This window comes from Fundulus heteroclitus, chromosome 6, assembly GCF_011125445.2.
Source record: "Fundulus heteroclitus isolate FHET01 chromosome 6, MU-UCD_Fhet_4.1, whole genome shotgun sequence".
Classification (NCBI taxonomy): Eukaryota; Metazoa; Chordata; class Actinopteri; order Cyprinodontiformes; family Fundulidae; genus Fundulus; species Fundulus heteroclitus.
Window position 1 is genome coordinate 8,160,586 of NC_046366.1, and position 24,235 is coordinate 8,184,820.

Consider the following 24,235-nt stretch of genomic DNA (forward strand, 5'->3'; position numbering starts at 1 on the left):
AGCAGGACATAATAAACCCATTGCTAAACACAAGAAACTATCTGAAACACATGCATACTTAAACAAGTTCTACAGCGTGCACAAAGCTATTGTGAAAAGTAGGAGCAATTCTAGTAAAGCCCTTTATACTGAGGCAGTGTAATGGTTAAAGTGAGGTATAATCTGCCAATAAGATGTTTCATTTATATAGTTATAGGGGGCCCAGCTTTAGCTTTATTTTGCCTTGTCACTTGTACACTGTTATTATGCTACAGATATTAGACCATTAAAGAATCGGGTATGAAATTAAAACTGGTTTGTTAAAGGTCTGTAAAGATGAAGCCAGTTTTAGTTGGCTTTGGTTTTGAAAATCCCAACAGCTGAAGGCCTGCTTTGGTCTCTTTCCTTGCCCAGCCGGGCCACGGCCAGCCTTATTGAACAAACCCTCCTTTCGGCGGTGCAACCACTGAGCTATATAATACACTGGAGTGCTGATTTTGCCGAAAAACTGAAGCCACTGGCCGCCATCTTGCTACTCCCTACTCTCACAGAATCCCATAGGATTTGGTTGCAACAACAAGCAGTTTTCTGGCTGAGTGAAAACGTTTCACAGGTAATTCTACCAGTCAGTGGATGTACTAACACTATCAACTACTAGGAAATTAGGTGCTGAAATATTTTACATGTTATTATATTAATATATATATATGATATATAAGTATGTGTATATGTATATATGTATATATATGTATACACATATGTAAATATATGTTGTTGTACATTGTTATTTATATATTTATAAATGTTAAATATATATATTTAAATGAATAAAATGCAAAATATTTCAGCACATGACTTTCTCAGTACTTGATAGTTTTAGAACATAACATAAAAGTATATGGCATTTGACATTTTAAAAGTTTAAGCCCCCCCCTGAACATGAGAAAATCCTCGTTATTTGATGCTGTAGCGCACATATTCCCTAGTTACTGGGGGGAAATAGGGAGTACCAATATGGCGACTGGTGGCTTCAAAGCGACTTGTTCTAACAGACGGTGATTAGCACTCCAGTGTATTATATAGCTCAGTGGGTGCAACACGGTCACTGTATAATTGTTTGTAATAATTACAAACCAACCTGACAGCTGCAGCCACATATTTCTGGGGGTCACATGAACAATAGATGGAAATTAACTAATGATTTTTTCATTATTATTTTTTTTAAAGAGGCATTTAATGTCAGTATTACTTGTCAGATCTGCTGAGGACTTTGATCTTCAAAGTAAAGTCCTGCTCTCAGGTTCTCAAGGATAGGGATATGAACAATAATCACCCCTTTTTTTTTAATTCTGTTTAGGAAGAAGGAAAAAAACAAAACGGGAGGCCAACAGGTCAATTAACACTAAAATGTTGTGAGGACGATTTGAAATGGACGATAAATATGAAGAAAACACCTCAGAGTTACAGATGAAGGAAATGACCTAGAAACATCCTCACACTGAGTCCATGTTTTGCGAATAAAGTACCATAATTAACCTTCTCTGTTAAAGGTGACACTTGCAGAGGTGAGAAGAACATTACATTTGCTGTTGCACTTATTACTTAGTTCCAGAGTAAATGACATAAAACACACTCTGGACAGGTCGGCGGTCCACCGAAAGGCAACACACAGACACCCAGGAGACATCACCAGGCACACACTCATGCCTAAGGGGCAATTTAGAGGGACCAGTTAATCCATGTTTTTGAACTTTGGAAGAGTACCCTGAGAGAAACCACACATGCAGGAGAACTTGCAAACTCCTCACAGAAAAAAGCCTCACACCCAGGACCTTCTTGCTGCAAAGCAACAGTGCTACCAGCTGCACCGCCGTGATACCCCACGTTAACTCATTACAGTTCAAAACAAATAGTTCATTAAAGAGATACTTTATCAAATATTTTCAAGAAAAAGAGGGTGTTGTGATTTTTTTTCAATGTATTTAATAGCCATATGATGAAGCACATCATGAATTGATTTTATTAGTAAGCCATGTAACCCTTCACAGAATGATGAGCAGCAACAGCTCCTCCTCTAAGGGTATTGCTGCTGTATTCCCACCGTGGCATATTGCTGACACATACCGGCCGTGAGTATGCTTCATCAGCAGCATCTGACTTCTACTTTTCCTAGCAGCAAGGATGTGATTAGTCTCTTCTTTTTTTTTTTTTCTAGGCTTTGGCTTAGATAAACAATGAGGTGAAATCTGTAGTGTAAAGTGCACACTTCAGGTAAGATTAAAAGAAAGAAAGCTTTAACTTGACATTTGGTTCATGCAGAGCAACTTAAATTGGGCAAACCTTGAAGAACAAGACGTTTCCGAGCTCACGTTTTTTTATGCCAGTGCTGTTTTGCTTTTTCTCATCAGGGCACAATTTCTTTATTATCATTTATCATCTGTGCAGAGCCTCGGCGCTGGAGCAGAATCGGACTCAACTCAATTTGATTTTATCCAACAGCCTGCTGCTGTTTCAGCCACATTTCACATGTGACATATGAGGTAATTGGTTCTTTTTTTAATCTGATGGAAGTCAACTGTGGAGCACATGCTCAGATAGGCACAAGGTTCAAGAGAACAGTGTTCGATGCTGCCATCTGGTGGTTTGAACAGAAACTGCAGAGGTATACTTGTTTGGCTTATAAAGGTAAGAAACAAGAACTCCCATTTGGATTGTAAACATACATAAAGTGAACTATAGTGCCCAGGTGGCTCTCATTCATGTAGCAAGTCATTAAAAGTTTGTTTTAAAGTGATCCGTTCAAAAAGTCTGTAAATATTGAATTCTCAATTCTCAAAAAAAGTAAATACCTCAAACCAAAAAATAACTTTTTAAAACAGAAATGTTTGCTTCCTAAAAAATAATTCCCAGGTGCTGCACAGTTAACAGGTACTCAAAAACTTAGAAATTGTAAAAAAGTTCAGTATTTTAGTCACTTATTTCAGACAGGTATATTATATACAATAGGTTTGTTACACATAGAAATATTTCTTTATAGTAAATTTGATGATTATGGCTTACAAATAATAAAACCCTCAAACTTCAGTGTTTCTAATTAAAAAAGGGACATTTTAACAGGAAAGTAAGGCTTCTGAAAAGTGTGTATATTTCTGTTCAATCACTACTTGGTCGGGGCTCTTTTCGCATCAATCACTGCATCAATCCGGCGTGGCACAGATGTGATCATCCTGTGGTTCTGCTGAGGTGTTGAGGAAGACCAGGTAGCTTTGATAGCAGCCTTCAGGTCATCTGCATAGTTGGATCTGGTGTCCCACATCTTGACAATGCTCAATAGATTGTCTGCGTGGTCCAGGTCTGGCCTGGTTGCTGGCCAGTCAAGAGCAGTAACACCGTGGTCACTGAACCAGCGTCCGGTACCTTTGGCAGTGTGGGCCAGTACCAAGTCCTGCTGGAAAAATGAAATAAGCATCTGCATAAAGCGTGCAGGAAGTAGTAGGAGGCATAAAGTGCTCTAAAGTTCCCTGCGTAGACGGCTGTGTTGACTCTTGATTTTAGAAACAGTGGACCAGAAACACCAGAAGACACTGCACCCCAAAATGTGGAAACTTCAGATTCTTGATTTCACTTGACAATCATTTTGAGGCTGCGGTTATCCCTGTTGCTGGTGCATCTTACCACACATTTTCCTTCCACCCAACTCTCCATGGACATGATAGGATACAGAACTCTGAACTATCATCTTCTTCAGTAATGGCTTACCCTAGTCAGTCACCGTCTCCTGGACATCTGTCCGGTCAGCAGTCTCCCCACGACTGCGGCGCCTCCTGACCCAGACATCATTTAGAAGCTCAGGAAACATTTGCAGGTGTTTTGAGCTAATTACAAATTAGTGTGACTTGAGCTCCCAATAGTTCACTTTTTCACAATATTTGGGTTTTCATCTGAGAGGATTTCACCAGCAAAAGTATAAGAAAAAACAGCTTGAAAGATTTCACTCTATGGGTAGTGAATCTATTCAAGTTTCATTTTCTGAGAGAGGCGACAGAATCATTGAACTTTTTTACAAAATTCAAAACCTTTTCAGACATATTGGTCGATACTCAAATTTGGCCCGGTGTTCATTATCCTCTTAACAGAATCTCTAGAGCTCAGGTCAGGCCAGTCTGCTTCTTTCTCCATTTGTTGTTGAAGGTTTTTTTCCTTCCGTTTTAGTTTTCTCTGCCCTCCTTACCTTGTTTTTCCCCCATTTTTTCTTCCATCATTTCTGTTCCTTCTTGTGTCCTCCTTCTCTGCCCTTATTTCTGTTCTTTCCACATCTCCTCCTTTGATCCTTGTGCTCAGCACGCTCACATTCATACACCCCAAAACCCAGTTATAGGCAACTCTGCTCGCCTTGCTCAGGGGCACATCCACATGCAAATTACACCCCACCAAACCTTGCTGTTGAAGTCACCCACACCCAGTATAATATTTCTCTATAATTTCCCCTTATTGGTCTAGCTGTATTGTAGTTAACTCAAACTGAAGTTTGGAGTTTCATTATCCATAAGCCTTAATCATTAAAGGCTCATAGGCACATTATTTGACTTTTTATTTCTTTCTACATCAGCAGCTCAATCTGGTCGCATACAAAGTGTTCATAACGTCCTGCAGATGTATTAGTTGTACTTTTGGTGTTTCATGCTTTGTTTTTGCTCTCTTAGTAAATAAAGCCTTTCATATTTATTTACAACTTTAATGGAAGTACGCACTACGCATGCGCTGCAGGGGACAAAACAAGGAAGCAGCTAACGGCTATTAGCATCCCCAGGCGAAATGATGAACAGTCCAAGATCTAGTGAAAAAATATATATCATTCCAAGAGGTAAAAGACGACTGTCACTGGGAATACAGCATGAAGGTTGGTGTTCCCTGAAGCGGACGCTAAACCTGCCGATTGCTCAGATGTGAGCGCAGTTGACTGACCTGAGTAAACGTTCTGATATGAGGCTCTTAAAGTTGTCAAATCTGTTTAATTAATAATGGTTGGTCTTTGACCAGGTCAATCTGTTTATATCTGCTCATCATGCCCGGCGCTGGGGCTATATTTATCCACAAAATGCTTTAATAAGCATATAATGTAGCTATATACACCTTTAAAACTAAGACGCGCACATTAAATATATCAATCAAAAATCTACACTAGTTCCATTTTCAATGACCTTTTTAAATATTGAGCTACCGTTATGTAGTAAAACAACCGAGAAGGAAATCAGAAGCCAAGCATTAGGTGCAGTATAGTATTTATTCACATATTTTATGGAATACAAATACCCTAAATACCCCTCCCTCCTCCCCTCCCCCAACCCCCCCAAAAGAAAAATGTGCACATCAGACCTGACGGAATCTATCGAAAGAGTAGCGAGACGAAGGATTTTGTTTTACAGGCGAGAAAAGTATGACTGCAGCTAAATGTGACGTCGGTATAAAAAGCATTCCCTATTGTAAAGAGTTAATCCTTAAAACGAAAAAGAACCTAACCGGATCGGGCTACAGCCAGGTAACGAAAAGGTGTGCAGCAGCAGCAGCTGCAGCGAAAACATCAGTGTCCCTATGGAAACGAAAAAGGAAACCATGTCTTCCAACTTTTCCATTTCACTGCAAGGACGGTAATCATCATGTGCAACAATAATTTAACTGTGAGACTGTAAATTTAATCACGTTTGCAATGTGTCACAAAACCTCGGTCCAAGGTAAGTCGAAAGGAATGCAGCGCTTTCCGGGATGAGAAACAAAACGTGGCCGATTGTGTACAAACTACAGAAGGAATGAGAAAGTTGGCGGCTGAGAGAGACGACGTCCAGAACCGCGGTTTTACAAGCAGCTGCTGTAGGTCCAGCAGATTGAATCAGAAAGGTTCTCCAACATCTCCAGTGTGCTAAAAGTCCTTCTACTCTGTCCACGTGAAACACAACAGGATGGTAAAACAACTCCTAAGTATAGTGAATGTAAAAAAAAAAAAAAGGAGGTGAGATATCAATCTGTAAGCTTTGAACGCAGGAGGATGGTTTTAGAAGTGAGACGAACAGCCGTGTCCGTCGACCCAAAGAGCTGCTGCACAGACGCTAAGATGTTTGGGTTCGTTCTGAACCTCGGCCTCAGCACTTACACATCAAAACACGCCGGAAAACAAGGTCACCCAATATGATACACACCATCCCAGCTCCGTGGTCCAAGAAGGTGCTGTCTGCAAATAGTCACAGGTCCTCTGTGTCCACTTGGTTTACGTGTCTGAACCACAAGTCTGGCTTTTCACAGAAACAAGTGAAAAAAAATGTGTTTAAGAAAAAAAATGGAAAAAAAAAGGGGAGGAAAAAGAAAAAAAGACTCGTCTGCAGCCGTTTGAAACAGCAGAGAAAGGAAACAGGCAGGAGCAGCTTGCTGTCCATATTTCAGCTTTTTTTTTTTTGTTGTTGCTCGCAGACTTTCTCAGGTCCTCACACCATGTAGGAGTTCTGGTTCTTCAGTTTATCCAGCTCTTTGCTCTGCTGCCTCAGGAACAGGACTCTACAGGGACAGAAAACAAAACGTCCATTAGAGAGAGGCTCTGGACAGCTGGCCTGATGTGGCCCTGCCGACCTCGTTTCCTTTACCTCTGCTCCCTCAGCGTAGCCTGGATCTCGCACACTCTGACCAGAGAGCGCAGGTTTTTCATCTCTGTGCAGATTTCAGACATGTACAGGCTGCCCATGTTGTGGAGGTCCTCTCGCAACCGAGCCGCCTGTCGAAACAGGACCACAGCGCGCCGTCATGAGGGCCCGTTTTCACACAAAGGCCAGCAGCCCTCGACTAAAAGCCGCGGGACGGGGCTTACCTGCTTCTCAGTGTTCTCTGAAGGCCACCCTTGGATGTGTCGGATGAGGTTTTCATCGAAATGCGTTGCCAGGGTGGGAGTGAAGGTGCCGGGGGGGTCTGACTGGGTTTGGCCGCCGCTGCCGGAGGGCGCATGGGGCAAAGCAGAGAGGTTTGGTCCCGAGCACAGCATCTCCTGGCTGCTGGAAAGAGACAGCTGGGTCACCGCAAAGAACTTAAATATGAGGCATAATTAGGGTTCATGTGCCAGAGCAACTACGATGTGGAAGAAACATCAAACAATAAACGTCAAAAAATGTGCTACGCATTTGTCTAATGCCCCATTTCCTCTGACTCTCTACAGAAAATCCAGCAAAAGCTTCAAGGATTACTTATTTAGCAGACATCGAAACTGAATAAATTACATATTCATCGGAGGAAGGGGCTCTGGTCAGATCAGACGACCGCTGAACTTCTATCACCTCCATGATGTGCGGCAGGGAGCAAACACTGAAAAATACCTGAACGCAACATCCCCAGGGGGAAACTTCAGCAGTGACAGGGAAGCTAGTTAGGGTCGATGGAGCCATATACGAGGACATTTTAGCAGAAAACCTGTCGGAGGCGGCCAAAAACCTGAGAGAGGGGCGGAGGCTTACGTTCCAACCCAGACATGCAGCCAGAACTACAACAGAATGGGTCACAGCATATTCCTGTTAGAAAGGCCTCTTCAGACCTGGATCTAACTGATCTGTGGCCAGACCAGGAAGCAGGTGTTCACACATGCTCTCCATCAAATCTCACGGCTTGACAAATGTCTAAAAACAACTAATCCGGTTTGGAAACGTTTTTTCTGAAGATTTATATGAATCTTTATCTGCCATGTGCTTTGATCCCGACTAAAGTCCTGAGTGACGGGGGGGCTGGTCCAAGCTACCTTCTCTGCTGCAGAGTCCTTGGGTCCTCTGGTCGCTTGTCTGCCGCCTGACACAAAGACAATGATCCCTGCTTTCCAGAAAGCATGCCGCCCTACAGAGAGAAGACGGGAGAGTGAAAACCAGCTGACAGCATGTGGCCGAGGAAGAGGTGGGGCGGCTGAGGAAGCCCCGTACTCTGCTTTGTGATGGCGTGATGCTGCCGATATGCATCCCCTGATGGGGCTTCTGGTTGTTCTGGGGCGTGCCGTTCCGTGGCGAGACATACGGGCGCGGGGACGAGGCGTCCGTCGTCATAGAGACCGGGGACTGACTGGAGTGCGGTGCTGGAATCGGGAAGAGAAGACAACCGGAAGATGAGTGTGGAGGAATAGGCGGGGGTCCGCTCACATTTACACAAAGGGGGGGTTATATCGGGGACAGAGAACAGTAAAAGGATGGAAGGATGCCATACCTTGGTTGGAGTGCTGAGCAGCGGAGAGCAGAGCAGAGACGTTGAAAGCAGGTCCAGCAGCAAGGAGCTTATGAAGCACAGACCGCAAGGAAGCTTGGGTGACAGCAGCGGCCAAGACTGGAGGGAGGAAAGACGGAGTGAACCAACACAGGAAAACACACAGCAGGGGACAACTTTGATTTGACCAACAAACTGGAGAAGGAAGTCAAAGGATACCCAACTAGCACGCAGCTCTCCCAGAAACGGGATGAAAATTTGTTATCAGTGACAGATGAATGGCTTGGTTAGTTACAGCAAAGCATCCATTGCTAACAAAGGAGTGAATCAAATGATGAATTCTACATTAACGAGAAAAAGAAGGTCATTTAGTGTCTAAGCATTGAGAGACCAAAAACAGAAAATGAAGGTTTATGTCCTGCAGCCTAATGGAAGAAAAACGACCATCTAAAGTGAGTTCATTAGATGGAAAACAAATGTCGCCCTGGCAACATTTCACAGGAACGTCAGAATAAAGACGAGGCATCATGAACATCAGCACTACACAGAAAAAGCCAATCATATTAATCAGATCAAGTCTGAACCGGGTTAAATAACTTCTATTAAGAGTTTAGCGCCAAAATCCAGTCAACCCCAACGTCAAATAAGGTTTATTGCCACATTTCTAAATTCCTAGAAATTTGAACAGTTTATAAAACTATAATGACAAAGACTTTTTTCCAAAATGAACTAGCGTCTTGAACAGATTTCATCAAAAGGAGCTCACGTTAACAAATGAGGGGTGGTCTCCCACATCCCTGACGCAAACCAATCAAGACTTTAACACAGAACCCAGATGTGTTGACGGTTGATGATAATGTTTCATCGGATGTTAGAAATATGCCGCAGTCGAGAGTAACGTCCACCAATTCAGGGGAGAGATGGGAAAAGGATGAGGACAGAAAAAGAAAGCAAAAGCCTGAATGTTGCCAGAGACACAGCTGGAAGCACAAAACAGTGGTTACGCCTCCCGGTGGCAGAAAAAGGAAGTTACAAACGGCTCCAATCAGATTCCCAACAGACCTGCAGTCAAAGGCGGCGGCTGCATCCAGTGAGGTCTCAGCACCACTGAACGACTAAACTCCTGAACTCCGAGACAAACCCCCCGACTGATTCAGCAGCACCTGGAATGTCGGCTTCAAATTGCTCACCGCTGGATCAATAAGCCGGAGTGGGTTAGGAATTCGTTTAATAAAGTGATGAATACAGTTTTTACAGGACAAGTGGAGCATAGGCTGAAAACAACAGCCTGCCCACAGTGAAGCGTGGTGATGCTAAGTGCTCTAACACTGGAGAACTGCAGCATGTGGGGAGCCAGATGGACTCAATCAAGGCTCAGGGTGTCCTGGGAGAACATGTCCAATCAAAAACCACTAAGGCTTGGTTTCAGGGTACCTCCTGGAAGATACTAGAGTGGCCATCATAGTTGCCCGATTTAAATTCAACTAGAAATCTCAAGTGGGAATTGAGAAAGGCAGTGGCAGCACGCAAACCCAATCCTCAAGAACACCAGTGAAAGCTGCGGCTTGGCTACGAAGCCACATGCAGCAGAAAGCAATAAACCGGCTCATCCGGAAGGGGCTGATGCATTTACAGGGTTACATAATCATTAGAAATTGCATTTTGTGTTTAATTTACAGAAACTACTTGTAATGTGTTGAGCGTTTTACATTGCCATGTTTAAGGTCCTTATTGCCAACAGCTATTAGTGTGAATAGTTTGGAAATAAATCTAATTAGCAGTGGTGCTTGAATAATTTCAGTTGCAACTATGTAAAGCGAGGAATACGGAGTTACAACCCTGCCCCCCCCCCCCTCCACCCCGCTGGCGGGCCAGCAGCTTTTACGTGCCCCCCTGCTAGGCTAATTGTTTAGTTACTTTCAATAAGCTTTTTATACATTAGTAACAGTGAAAACAACGTTTGGATATAATAGGGTTTTATAAAATAATTGATGTCTCGATATAATTAACACTAAAAAAAAAGGAATTACTCAAAGAGAGAATTTGCATAATGAGTATAAAGTGACCCATTCACAAACTATTGCGCTTCTTCCAGCAGCTCCTCTCTGCTGCCGCATACGAACACCTGACCCCCAACAGTGAGCTGCTGCTGGAAGTTTTTAAGTCTGCTAACATGCAGAGAGCAGCCACATGAAAACATGCGACCCTCTTTATAGACAAGACAAAACACTAAAGTGTTGTTTGGAGAAACTTTACCACGGAGACGGACAAGAAAAACGAAATGGTGAACGACGCTACATGTTAAGCTAGCATTAGCCCCCCGGCAGCTCCGCGCCGCCTCATTAGCCCAAACCGCTACACAATTCAAAGCTAGCATTAGCAGTATTTACCAAAAAGATCAACGTTTTCAGGCACACTTAATATTTGCTCTTCACAAAGATAGAATTATTTGAATTCTAAGCGATAACAGAGAAAATGGGTTGTGTTGTGTTATTGGGGCTAATTTTAGAACATTTAATGGCAATATTTGTGTTGTTTCAGTAATCGCGTATTCTGTCGATTACTCTGACTATTAATAGGACTAAAAATTGGCACATACTTAGGGAATTTTATTTAACTAATAAAGCCTATTTTATGAAGGATAGAAATACATGAAAATACACGTAAGTAAATTTATTCAACGTGTTATTGCTTAAAATGAAGCAACATCTCTGTAGTGGACACCTGTAGAAGTTCTAACGTCAACAAGTGAAAAGCTCAGCCCTTACTGGTACACTTACAGCGCTAGCCGCCTCTGTGGTGAGAACGGTCACAGATAAAGTGCACAAAGTGTCGCTTGCATATCGCTTTCTGGACTTTTAAAGAGCATAATGTTAGAGTAAAATAGATCCATTTAAATTGAAGTTATACTCTTCTTGTTTCTGTTTTCACAAAATGATACATCCTACATCCTGACAGGTGATTGGCTGAAAAGCTGGCCAATCAAAAAGTTCTGTCATAAGCAGAGCTGGGGCTGAGCACAGAGCCCCCTAGACGATCAGGGCATGCAGTAAATTATTATAAGTCTGTGTGTGTTTACGGTTAATATGATTAAAATTAGCCTTTCTAAATAACACAAGCTCGCATCCTGAGCTTTTTCTGTCTCTGGGCTCCCACAGAATAAGGCGGACAGGTGCGTGCAGAGCTTAATTTTACTGGCGCATAGGCGGCGTCACTATAAACTGCTCGGCGGGAAGAAGGCTCCAAGGCAGCTGCGACTCACAAGCTCCTGGACTGACAGGTGTACGGTGGATGCTGCTGTCGGATATGTAGGAATTTGTCACAAGAAATAGCCAATAAGTGCGCTCAGCTATGAAGTTTAAAATGTCGGCGGAGAGTGATCGCAGTGCCCACAGTACAAAGTGTGCAGCCGCCTTACTCCTGCCAGGAGAGAGAGCGCTCAGAGTAGCGACATAATTTTACCTGCCCTGATCAACATATCTGCGTTTTGTAAACGGGGCCAGATTCTGAGTCGGGAATGATGAGCGTCTCCTGGTCAAGAAGACGGCGGTGGAGTCTGTTCTGATGGGGAAACATGGGGCGGTCATTAAAGAGAAACGCTTATAAATGGCCAAGAATTATCCCCCCGACAGAATTAGCATCGCTTGCGTCGGGGGCACGGGATCCAACGGGATAAACGCGTCCTTTATCATTTTTTTTCTGTTGTGCTCCAACTGAAAAAAGGACATATTTGTTCATTTCATGTTTTGCCCTGATTCGTGCAATGTACAGAGGACGTTTGCCTGATTCAAATATGAGGACCGTCACGTCTGTTGAAACTCGATTATTCTAAACATTGACGTTCAATGCCGCGCATTGTCAACAAGTAAACGGCTGTACGGTGATTTCCAGGTGTCCTACGAAAATACGGTTGCTTTGATTGTCGCAAATCACCAAAGGTCTTTCTGTTGGAAACAAAAATGTACCCTTCTGAGTCCATCCCTGAAAACAGATGGCTGCTTTATACTTAGAAAATGCATTTTTTTGTAAATCAAATGTAACAAAATTTGAATTTAATTAAGTTAGGCTAAGTGGTAGTAAGCCCACCCTCAAGACAGAAATTGTAGGGGGAAACACTGAGAAGTGTTGCACCAGAGAAGCGTTTCCTGTTCAGCTGTTGCAGCATGGAGGATGTGCTAATGTGGACTCATAATTCAGTTTTGCACCGCTTCTTCTTTTCTGTTAAGTCAAAAGTGGTCTCACACTTGACTCTTTCAGTCATTTTCTCTGCGCTTCCTTTCATGCCTTGCCTAATAAATATATAACGTTGTGTCTGGAATACAGTGCGCTGAATACTTTTAAAGAATTAAACAAAGCTTTGCAAAAAGGTAGTAACAATTTTAGCCCTAAATATCAGGTGTGATTAATCCGCACGATTCTATATCCTCTGTATCAGGGAAAAGGTAAAAATGAGTATGGAACAGGTGAAAACATGGACATTTAAATACATTAGCCCATTTGGACCTTTTCTGCTGTGTTTTCAGGCTGGGTTGTTTGCTGAGGAGCCAGGCTAACGCTAGCATGCACATCTGTTTTGATACGACTCAAGTGGTGTTCAGATCATAACGGGTTATAAACGCGTTTCTGCTACTCTGTGGGTAGAATCTACACAAAGAGTCAGAAAGCTGCAGCTACTGAAGCTCTCTTTCTACGGGACAGTCAGAGAATCACAGCTCGGGCTGCAGATGATATAAAAACGTAGACGGGGCCCAAGCACACACACTTAGCATCAACAATCAAGGTCAGTTAAGGACTCCAATACTGATCATTTAAAATGAGAGGAACTGGGGCCCTCATGTACGACACATGCATACGCACAAAAAACCTGCGGCGCTAGATTTTATGCCCAACTCAGTAAAGTAAACGTGTTAAAGTGTGCGGTGAACCATGTCCACCTTTGACCTGCTGTCAAAATGTCCTGCAGCCACACCAACTTTTTCATTTCACAACTAACAAGCCCTAGAAGTCACCCAAATCCACTGAAACATAACTCCTTCAGTTGTATTTAACTAAAGGAGCTTCAAACCCCATGTTACTTCATGGGTTTGAGCTTCTATGGTTTTTACCCGCACAAAGTAACAGAATCACATTTTGCCTCATACAACAACCCTCAAACAGTTGGAAACGACCAAAAATCAGATGTAAACTGTAAATATTCCTGTAGATGTCAATGTGCGTCGGTCTGTGCGCTGAGGAGCATTAAAAGCGTGCAGATCACCTAAAACACACTTTCATTCTCGCTGAAAAGGAAATCGGGGTCGGATCAGCAGATTAACGGCAAACAGGGTTTGGTGATTTATAAAGGGGACATGGTGGAGACAATCACACGTGTCCATGAATAGCTGCGTAAAGTTGTGCATAACTGTGGAACGATTCTCATTCTAATAGTTGTGTCGGGGAAAATAAATAAGAGCAGGCGCCGTGCCTGATGGCTGACTTCTAGGTAACTGTTTTTGTGTCATCCTGACTTGTTTTAAAGATTTAAAGTACTTCACCGTGTGTGGTGACAGACCATCTCATCAAAATATGGGAGGCATAACCACCAAGTAACAATGACCTGCATTAAGCTATAATCGAGCTCAGTGCAGCAGCCAGACAGCGGCGCTCGAATCAGACAAACGCTGTAGAACCAAACGGCTACCAGCAGCCAAGCTTTTTATTTTCAGCCAGTTTCGTCCCTCAAAATTTCCCACAAATCTGGATTTATCAGGCTGGGTGTCCTCTGGCACGTCTGCGCACGGTTTCCTACATCTGAAATTGTTTTGAGGGCCGCAACTTTCAGGATTTCTCTCTAGCGCCAACCTTTAGCATGGGAGCTGTGCTCTCTTTCATACATGAAGCCCAGGATAAGAGAACTCCCACATGTTAATTAATAACATGTGGGTTTGGTCACAGGTATGCACCTGCACCCTTTCATAAAGCGATGGAGGCAAAACATCACTGCCACCAATATGATTAGACACCCAACTAAGCAGGAGGCTCAGTTCAGCCATGATAAAGAAGCTGGTCTCTGATTTACAGAAGCAAAGGGCTGCTATGGATGTCACAAAAGATTAAGAATAAAGGCAATGTGGCACGATTCCACCAGAGTGAAAAAAAACAACAACAAAAAAACAGAAAAACAGAGCTTGCGTTATCCATTTGATCATCACAGATTGCAGATGGCCATCCATGGTTATAAAAGGTGTTTCCTGTCCTAGCTTGGAGCTGTGGGGGTCAGTTACGCCACTCAGTGACCCCCACATACCCGATACCGTGCTAACCGAGGTTTCCTCTGACGTGTCCAACAACTGAAAACATTGTGCCCCCCTACTCCACGCAGTCCTCACCTTCGTTGAGCTTGGCCATGTCCATGCTGCCGTTGTTCATCTGCAGAGTGGCCTGCAGAGCCGGAAGGAGCTGGTGCAGGAGGGCCGGGTCCTGCAGCAGCGCGGACGACTGCGACTGCACGCACTGAGGCCCCTGCGCCGCCGATGAGGAGGAAGATGACATGCTGGAGGGGGCAGACCCTAAAGAACCGGCTGCAGAGTTTAGGCTCTGAGAAGAAGAGAGGGAGGAGGAATGGCCGCTGTTTGATGACGTGGATTGGTCCGCTGGCGTCGTCTCTGTGGGGAAAAAGCAGAGCGGCGGAATGGGTCAAGCTTGCACAACGTGTAAATGTATTTATGCGGCTATACTTCACTAACCCATGAACAGAACACGTCTCACAAGGCTGATTATGTAGTTTCAGGCTATTCTTACTAGTTGTGGCTTTGTCCTGCAAGGCCTCTTGTCTATAGTCCATGTCCTTGGGGAAACTGTTTGCTGCCATCTTGGCTGAGTCCTTCTGTCGCTGTTCCCTGAGGGAAAGCAAGCACAGGCTGTTAAACCAATGTGACCGTGCCCAGAATACCGTGCCCAGAACGTGAGTTGGAACTGATCCGTCTTCACGTAAAGCGAGTGACTGGAATGACGCTGTGCCTTGCCTCTCCAGCAGGTCCTTGGGCTTCTCCCACTGGGAAACCTCAGTTCTGCAGTTGTAGTAGTACTTCTTGCCGGAGGAGCTAATGTGTTCTGTCCAGTCATCGGCGGGGTCCTGGTGTTGAGACAGAAGCCACAGAACAGAGATCAAGACACACTGGGGACAGGACAACGTCTGCAGGAAAGCTGGACGTGCAACAGGGAAGCGTTCTGAAGCTGCAGCATTTCACTATCCTGAAAACTTCCATCCATGCTCGGCTGGGTGAGCTCTCCCGCCACCTTATGGCTGATCCATGACATTACAACTCATGTCAAGTGTTTAGTCTTTTCTATTGCGCATTTTTCTTTCTCTAGAAAGAGCAGCTTCACTAAAAGGCCTATGTGATACGATGATATGGGAAATGCAGAAAATAATTTAGGCCTTTATTTGTCCCTTTCTCAGCAATACCCGTGCAGATTAACCCAGAAGATGATCGGAATGACAAAACCTCAGATCCACTTCTCTAGCGTAACATTCAGCAAACTTAAGAGGATAGAGGAAACCACATCAGAAGCTGAAGGGTATATTAAATCTCACCCTGTCCTTTTAGTCTGAGTAAGTAATTAGTAATTTAGTCATTATCTCACTACCTCACTGTTGTTCCACTTTAATGTACAACGTCAAACCCATATGTATATAAGTCACCTTAAATGTACATAAGTCCTCTTAAATCTCTGCTTTATTTCTCTTTTTTTCCCCTCGATCCACTGACTATACCTCATGCACCTTTTCCTCTTTTTGGCACCTTCTTTTGATTATTGAGCCGATGTGACACGTGAAATTCTCCACCGTGAGATCAATAAAGTGCATCTTATCTTATTTTATTATCAGAAGCTTCACTAAACAGACATTTTGAAAAAAAAAAATCCCTAAAGGAGATAAATCCTGCAATTATTGGTGGAGAGCTGAACACTTATCAGTTAAAATGGAAATCCTGCAAAGAATTTTCCCTTGTTGCACTTTTTAGTCCACGGCAAAATAATGTTTATTTAAAAAAAAAAAAAGCCAGCTCACAATTTCAACCGTTTAAAATACTGTCAATTTAGTAAATTGCAGATAGGTTCAAGTGGGACCACCACCAGCGCCGAGACAAACATTCATGACACCGACTGAGCAGATGCCAGATGTTTTCTCACAGCGAGACAAAGGATACATTTTTAGTCTTTCTTCATGTTGTTGGAGCTACATTTGCACATATTAAACTAAATGACCATCTGCGTCCACTACAGGGCCTTTCAAAAACCGTCATACTTTCTCACATTTTGTCAAGTTACAACAACACGCGACTTATTAGGATTTTATGCGACACCAGTGCAGAATTGTCAAAGTAAAAGCAGAACAACAGAATCTACAAATAAAAATCTGAATAGTGTCTTACATTTGTATTCAGGCCCTTTAAATAAAATCCACACTGTTAGATGACTTCAGAAGTCATCTAGCAACTAACTTACATCCCAAGTTTATTGGCCAACCTTTAAATATCTCAGTGAGCACTGTTGGGTCTAAGGCTACAAATACATATCGCCATCGCGATATAGAACCTGCATTTTACACCCTAATATGACATTTAGTCAGGTGGCAGGAGATGCTCAAAGAGGGGCAACAGGAAAATATGAATATATGGCAACGGATTATTTCATCACTGTATGATCATATTGCAGTCAAGGTAAATAACTACAGTCCTAGTTCAATGCATTACCCAAACCTACCAGGACCCGGGTATCTAGCTAAACTACCAGGCCAGGCTAGGAGGGCATTACTCAGAGTAACAAGGTAACTCTGGAGGAGCTGCAAATATCCACAGCTCAGGTGTGTTGTGTACTACACAAATGTGGCCTAAAGGGAAGAAAGGATGGGGGCAGAAGAAGCGTCGTTTGCAGCGTGCCTCCAGAAGTGAGATAAACAGCAGACAACAGAACATTGTAACGTAAAGGTTGTTGTTTAAAACTAACACTGAGCATCAGCATGGAAACACCATGAGGCGTGGAGGCGGCAGCATCGTGCCAGGGGGGATGCTTTCCCTAAGCGGGGCCATTTAAAGTGGTCAGAGTTCAAGGTTAGATGGATGGAGGTAAATATAGGGCTATTATTTCCAGAGGAGCACAAATGAACTCTAATTCCACCTCAGTCTCACAAACTAACAGCAACAGAGGCAGCCATAGGCAGCACTGGCAGCAAAAAAGCTTTAGACCATCGCAGGATGACAACAACAGAAAATAACGGCGCTAACCTCTGACGCTGCTTTGGAGATGATCATCTGGCTCTGTGTGTGTGTGTGTGTGTGTGTGTGTGTGTGTGTGTGTGTGGCTCGGGGACACCTTTCAAACATTATCCCATCAGGCGCTGTTGTTGAGTTTGCTTTGATGAACGCAAAGGCCCGAGAGACCTGCCCGTGTTGCGCTTTCGTGGCGACACGATGAAACTCTCAGCAGGAAAGGGGAGCGAGAGGAGAGAAATCAGATAACAGGAACGGCGACTCACTCTTTCTGCAGGCTTGCTCTGGCTCGTATGACTTTCAGCGCCTTGGTGGGAGCTGTTGTTGTGAGGGGCCTCCTGGGGAGAGCCGCTGGTCCCTGCAACAAAGTCACTCTTTTAGTCGGATGGACGCGCCGCACTCCGGCTGCTGTTTTGCATTCCAGGTATCACGTCACGAGGTGACGACTCGTCCATGGGTTCAATCAAACAACAGAAACGCCGTTTACACCGTGATTAGAGAGCACAGCTGGTGGAGCTGCTCGATTGTGGTAAAAAATTATAATCACGGTTATTCTGACTGAAATTGAGATCTCCATTAGTTAACAAGCTTATTCATCAACTTTGATAACACCAGTTTATTGAAGATAAACAATGATTGTTAAACAATGTTTTCCTTAGGATTTCAAACATTTTAGAATAAATAAACAAATCACACCATAATTAGACAAATATAGTCGTTGATCGCTGCTGGGAGTGACCAACGACAGCAGGTAATGGCTTTCATCGCCACCGTGGTGAAGACCCTACACATGACGACAGCGTTTCACATCGCGCATCCATCCATCCATCCATCCATCCATCTCCTAACATGTCTATCCCTCATGAGGTCACAAGGGGTGCCGGTGCCTATCTCAAGCTGTCAATGGGCGAGAGACAGGTACACCCTGGACAGGTTGGCAGTCTATTGCAACTGTTGAATCGCTTGTTGCCCAGAAATCTTATTGGTTATAAAATTGGAGGGGTTCAAGAGTCAGAAGATTTTGCTGGAATTGACTGAAATCTTGCTCGTATGTCGACTCTACAAAAGACAAATACCCCCGGGTTCATCCTGTGTTAGAGACGAGGAATCAGCACAGAGAATATCATGGTTTTAAGGGTTTCTGTGTGGCGTCGCAAGCCCGCGTGTGCACGGCTACGTCCGATTATTTCTCCGGTAGCTTTGCCGGAGGAGGGCATGCGACATAAACAGCCCGAGAGTCAACTAAGGAACAAATATCGATCATTCTGTTTTTATGATCGTTGAAAACCCAAATCGTAATCAAGATCAATGTCCAATTAATCACCCAGCCCCAACAGTTGGGATCAGAGGTATATGTTTAATCAAAACCATGATTGTCATTGATTTTGGAGTTTTAACGCTTTGATTGTTCAGTCCCAGAGCGGCCATTACGCTAATTTTTGATGAACCCTGACCGATGGGAAATAAAGGTCTGTTGATCCCTCCGTTCAAATCTTTCCCAGAAACCAAATTCAGCGGCGTTTCCCTCTGCAAAGGCGTCCCACCGACGCTTACCGTTTTTTCCTCGGACGGCGAAGGAGGATTTGGCCTTGCCATGTTGCCCCATAACATCTCCTTGTCTGCTGACAGGACTTTCATCAGAGCGTCGCAGCACCTTGTAAGGGGGAATGGGATCCGCTGAACCGTCACGCACCTTGGCAAAGCGGTGAAGGCTGCTGGACTGGCTCTTTGGCTGAGATTTATGGGCCTAGAAAAACAAAAAGTGGAGTTCCACGTAACGTTTGGATACATTTAGTCCCCGGTAACCCCTATTCCAGAGAGTTGATTCAATTCATGGTCGATTTAGCTTTTTGTTCCAAGAACATTTTAACATGCCAGCATATAACTAAAGTACTACATTAAGATTTGAGAAAAAATGTTAGATGAACATCTTAGGCTACAGTGGCTTGCAAAAATAAAAAAATAAAAGCATTCCTAACTTGAACTTTCTCATTTAATTGCGCTGCCGACAAACAAATTCTGTGTACTTTGATGGATTTTATGTGACTGACCAACAAAAAAACATTGCAAAACTGCGAAGTGGGACAAAATGGACACATGGCTTTTACCAGAGTCCACTTGTGTGTAAATGTAAACTGAGAGGTTTTGTTAGAGAACATTAGTAAATAAACAGCATCTGGAAGACCAAAGGAACACAGCAGGCAGGTTAGCAGGGGGGAAAAAAAAAGTAACGGAGAAAATTAAAGCAGGTTTAGATTATACATTTTTTCCAAAGCTTCGAATATCTCACAGAGATCTGTTCAATCTAGGGAAAAAAAAGTATGGTGCCCCGCAAACCTACCCAGTAGACAAGGCTGGGCAAAGAGGCCCATGGAAACTCTGGAGGAGCTGCAGAAACCCACAGCTCAGGTGGGAGACTCTGTCACCAGGTCAAACATTAGATGTGCCCTACAAAAATATATTCCAAAGAGTCCTGGAGAAAGCCAGTTGAAAGAAAGCGATAAGAAGCTGTGCCTACATGGTCTGCTTTGGAACACAATAAAAATCCTGAAGAAGGTGGTCTAGCCAGAGGAGAGCAAAATGGAACTTTTTAGCCTTGGCGGCATGTGTGACAGAAAACTAGACGCACATCACCCTGAAAACACCGTCCCCCCGAAACAAAACATGGCGGTGACACCATTACTCTGTTGGGTTTCTTGTTTTTCTTCAGGAGCGACAGAAATACCGGTCAGTTGATGAGAAGGAGGTGATCCTCGCCTGCACACCCAGCAGGACCACAACCCTAAGAAAACTGTCAGAGCTGCCGTTTGGGTGATAAAAAGAAGTCGGTCGAGGTCCAGTCCAAAATACAACGGAGAATCTGGCGAGACGTAGGTATTTCTGTTCAGAGATGCTCATCATCTAATCTCCCTGAACTTGAACTAGAAGGAGCAGGAAAAGGTTTCAGCTCCTAGGTATGCCCAGATGGTGGAGACATACCAAAGACTAGCAGATATACTGATTTCTTTGGGGGGAGCTGAGCTTAAATGCATGCAACACTTGTTAAATGTTTAAAAAAACAAAAAACAAAAAAAAAAAACGTTTTCTTTTCCCATTTCCTAACCTTGTGCTATTGCGTTTTGACCCAAACTTACTAAATAAAATACCCTAACGTTGACACAGTGGGGATCACCGGGGTGTGAATACTTTTTTTTTTTTGCAAGGCACTGTACGCCCAAGCGCCATAATAGCCCTGTGAAGCTGTACCTGATAGGACTGTGGATCCCTTCTGTCGTTGCACCTGTGGAAACAAACACGACACGTGTTAAAATGTCCGTTTGTTTGTTTTTTTACCGTCACCTTAATTAATTTTCCTCCAAAACACTTTTTTTTATTTAGCTAACGTTAGCAAAGTTAGCACGATTTCCATCTAGTCTTCAGTAGTTTTGGAAACGTTTTCCCGTGGAAAATAAAAACACTCTAAATTCCTGGATCAGCCAGTAGGAAACATATGAACATTTGACACATTTTCGATCGTTATCTGGTTAGCTAACGTCATGCTAACGTTTGCAGGCTAGCTAGAAAAAAATAATAACCGGAACCTCTAGCTAGCCAACTGCAGTTAGCTGGTAGCCATGACAGCTAACGGCTAAAAGAAAGCTAGCATACTTAGATTAACACAGCTACGCATATTTATCCTGACCAAACGTCACAAAGTTATGACCAGTGTCTGATTTACCCATCGCTGACTCTTGCTGGTTTCCTTGCATACATCACCATCAAGGCCCCGGTGATGTGTGTGTGTGTTTGAGGGGGAAACCGTGGCCTCCTGTCTGACTGCTCTCAGTTCTTTTTTTTTTTCTTCCTTCAGCTTCCTGGTGTCTGATCTCGGCCTATTTCACCAGACAAACGGCTACAAGTCGAGCGCCGAGCACCAGCACTGCATAGCGGGTGGTACAATTAAAACCCACCCTCAATGCATTCTCTGGCATGTAGTTACGGGGCGCGCTGGAGTCGGCCGATGTAGCTCGACAGAGAGCAGCAGAGGCAGGCAGGAGGAAGCGGGGGAGTCCGAGCGCATCTGTAATGTTTGGCCGGGAGGGGGAAGCGGTTCCGGGCTGACCTGTCAAAATAAAAGCAGGGTGTTGGCGTTAAAACCATAGACATATATTAAGATATGTCTTTATATATGTCTATGGTTAAAACGACATAGCCGGGCTACACCGTAGCAACGTTGCCTTGCAATAAGAAGGTTAAAAAAATAAATTAAGTAAAAAAAATAAAATAGTAATAATAAATAAATAAAATAATACATAATTATTTATTATTATATTAAATTATGTATTATATAATAACGATATAATAATTATATATTATTATTAAATAAATAATAAAAAAATAAAATAAAATAAATAAAAATAAAAAAGGAGGAGGGTTCAAATCCCTGGAGTATTTTTTTATTTTTATTTTTTTTATCTTTATTACCCAAGAGACAGTTTGATAATTCTATACATATCAGAACATTTTTTACAAAAAAATAAATAAATAAACCTTAAAAATTCAAATGAGAAAATTATATTCTGGACAACACAACAAAACTAACAAGAGTTTTAACACAGTTGACAAAATCAGTAAATAAATAAAATAAAACTACCAAGCAACAAAATCATGATGAAAATGAGTTAATAATATTAAATACTGAAGTGGATATAACGAGGTAATGAATGTAATACAGGATGACCAGGCAGAAAAAGATGGATTTGAGATGTGTTCAAGGGATATGTACTGTATTTGACTTCCAAAAGGAGTTAACAGGAGTACATAACCAGAGAGGGTGGATGTGTATGTATCAGATTGACCCTGTTTACAGTGTGAACTTGAGTTGGATGTGAACCCCATTTTAAATAACCTATGTTCCGTGTAGTGATATCAATGGATGACTTTGTACTGAATCAACTGAATGTTGGAACTTTTTGTCATTAAAAAAATGTTACGAATTTGTTGCCAATGATCTACAGTAGAGTGAATCAAGTTGATAAATCTGATTGCAATTTTATTATTGGGATTGCTATTGATTGGTCAAGTGATGAAATTACTTTATATAAATTAGAAAACAGTTTATTTGGCACGTTGATTGTGAGAGTTCTTGAGGTTTGAGCAGGCATATCTGGGTTATAGGGGTAGCTAATGAACTTGGTTCACTACATCATGCAGAAACCCAGAAAGAGATTGCAGGTCCTCCCTCTGCACGCATGGATTTTCTCCGGGTACTTTGGCTTCCTCCCACAGAGTGTGTATGTGTGTGTGTGTGTGTGTGTGTGTGTGTGTGTGTGTGTGTGTGTGTGTGTGTGTGTGTGTGTGTGTGTGTGTGTACATGGCTGTCTGTGTGTCTCAGTGTTGGAGCTGTCATGGGTGTACCGCTGGAGATAGGCACCATCTGCATGGATAAGATAAGCGGGTATACACAGTGGATGGTTGAGCATGTACACCCCTCAGCTTTTTGTTTAATTACAAATCAAGTTTGGGCCATTTCACTGTAAACTACGTAGCATGCAACAAAACAAGACATTTGTCAGAGACTTCAGTTTTGGGAAGCTTTCAAAACTGAAGAAAAAGAGTTTGGGTAAAGGTTATGCTTTTTCTTTTACCTTATGTCTCAAGACAGTTTCTCATCTGGATAATTTAAACCAGATATAATAACTGGGTTTTTTTCTCCCCGTATGACATTAAATAACTGACTGTACTTCTCCTGTTTTAGGGCGGTTAGGATCATAAAAAAAGAAAGAGAAATGGCAGAATAATGAAATAATTACTTTGTAAGCTATCATTAAATTCAGATTTCTTCATCTATTTCCTTTACTATCTGGTAGAATAGCTTTATCGCAAGCTGAAATCTCACTTTTCTATGTTGATCCTAGAGTTCTGGTTTGTACCTGGCCAGGTGGCCCATCAGCCCAGTACAGGACTTGTCTCACTCTGGATAATGACATCTTGACACCTCCTTTGGGTTTGTTTTGGGGTTGGTTTACACATTTTGCACAAAAACACATTAATCTCTGTGGACACAGGACCTGTCTCCTTCCTGAATGGTATAATGGATATATTTATTTAAGTTCCCGTGGGAATTCTGATGAGAAATGAAACAAGTATCTGCAAGCCTGAATAGTAAGTTTGTACCCGCATATCATTGTTTGGGGAGATAATGTGGTTGAGGTGTCGCCTTCAAATATATATTCAAATTATGTCAAGCTTAACTGGGAATTAACCAGAATCTTACAATGCCATTGCACTATAATCAAGGCTTCCTTAATTTTTTTTATAGGTGTAGTAATTTTAGTGTATGTAAACTTTTGACATCGTAGAAAGTGGTAAATAAATTCTCAAAAAAAAAAAATTTCCCTAATTTCACAGTTAGTTTTGATCATTTCAACTGACCTAAAACAGATAAAACTTGATAAGTTTTAAAGTAAACTTAAAAAATATTTAAGTTTACTTTCAAATATTTAATAAACTTAATAAATATTCAATTTATTTTTACAAGGTGTATGCAAATATCTGGTTTAACTCTACCACTGTGTTCCATGCTTTACAAAAGCTATTTTGCCTTTTCTGTATTGATTGATTATGTAGGTCAGACCATATCGACTGAATGGGAGTGAGCCCTTTTCCAGTCTGCCCAGTCAACCACTTCAGATCCTCTCTTTGTAAAGTGAATGTTCAAATGTCGCTGGTTCTGTTAAGATAACGAGCAATCGGATCTGCCAAAACCAGGCCTAATGGGATGGAGAGAGTACATGGTGAGTGAA

At 42.6% G+C, this 24,235-nt stretch overlaps 2 protein-coding genes across 5 annotated transcripts in view; one reads left to right on the top strand and one right to left on the bottom strand.

The window, feature by feature from the left end:
- Positions 1-6,421: 6,421 nt before the first annotated feature.
- On the bottom strand, positions 6,422-21,520 carry LOC105930296 (WW domain-containing adapter protein with coiled-coil). Of its 2 annotated transcripts, none has more exons than XM_012868431.3 (13): positions 21,169-21,520; positions 20,697-20,730; positions 19,005-19,197; positions 17,717-17,808; positions 15,201-15,310; positions 14,977-15,074; positions 14,565-14,840; positions 8,200-8,316; positions 7,923-8,071; positions 7,748-7,839; positions 6,833-7,013; positions 6,612-6,739; positions 6,422-6,525 (listed from the first exon to the last, which is right to left on the bottom strand). In XM_012868431.3, the coding sequence occupies exons 1-13, from the start codon at positions 21,207-21,209 to the stop codon at positions 6,456-6,458; spliced, it is 1,581 nt and encodes a 526-aa protein (XP_012723885.2). In that variant the 5' UTR covers positions 21,210-21,520; the 3' UTR covers positions 6,422-6,455. The 2 variants fall into 2 exon arrangements, with proteins under 2 accessions (XP_012723885.2, XP_012723886.2); XM_012868432.3 differs by having other exon boundaries at positions 6,833-7,010; positions 21,169-21,519.
- A 2,594-nt stretch (positions 21,521-24,114) lies between these two features.
- LOC105930224 (MAGUK p55 subfamily member 7) overlaps positions 24,115-24,235 on the top strand; it is a 37,425-nt gene continuing 37,304 nt past the window's right edge. For all 3 annotated transcript variants that reach the window (XM_012868323.3, XM_021319442.2, XM_036137974.1), the window contains exon 1: positions 24,115-24,226. The gene's annotated coding sequence lies outside the window, so the exon portion shown is untranslated. The remainder of the gene's footprint in view (positions 24,227-24,235) is intronic.

Bases quoted from the DNA above. Each gene is read 5' to 3' on its own strand.
- LOC105930296 (XM_012868431.3), bottom strand. From the start codon at position 21,209: ATGGTGATGTATGCAAGGAAACCAGCAAGAGTCAGCGATGG. The intron at 19,198-20,696 runs GTACAGCTTCAC...TTGTTTTTCTAG, and splicing joins GGGATCCACAGTCCTATCAG to GCCCATAAATCTCAGCCAAA. The intron at 15,075-15,200 runs GCAAGGCACAGC...GCTTTCCCTCAG, and splicing joins CCCAAGGACCTGCTGGAGAG to GGAACAGCGACAGAAGGACT.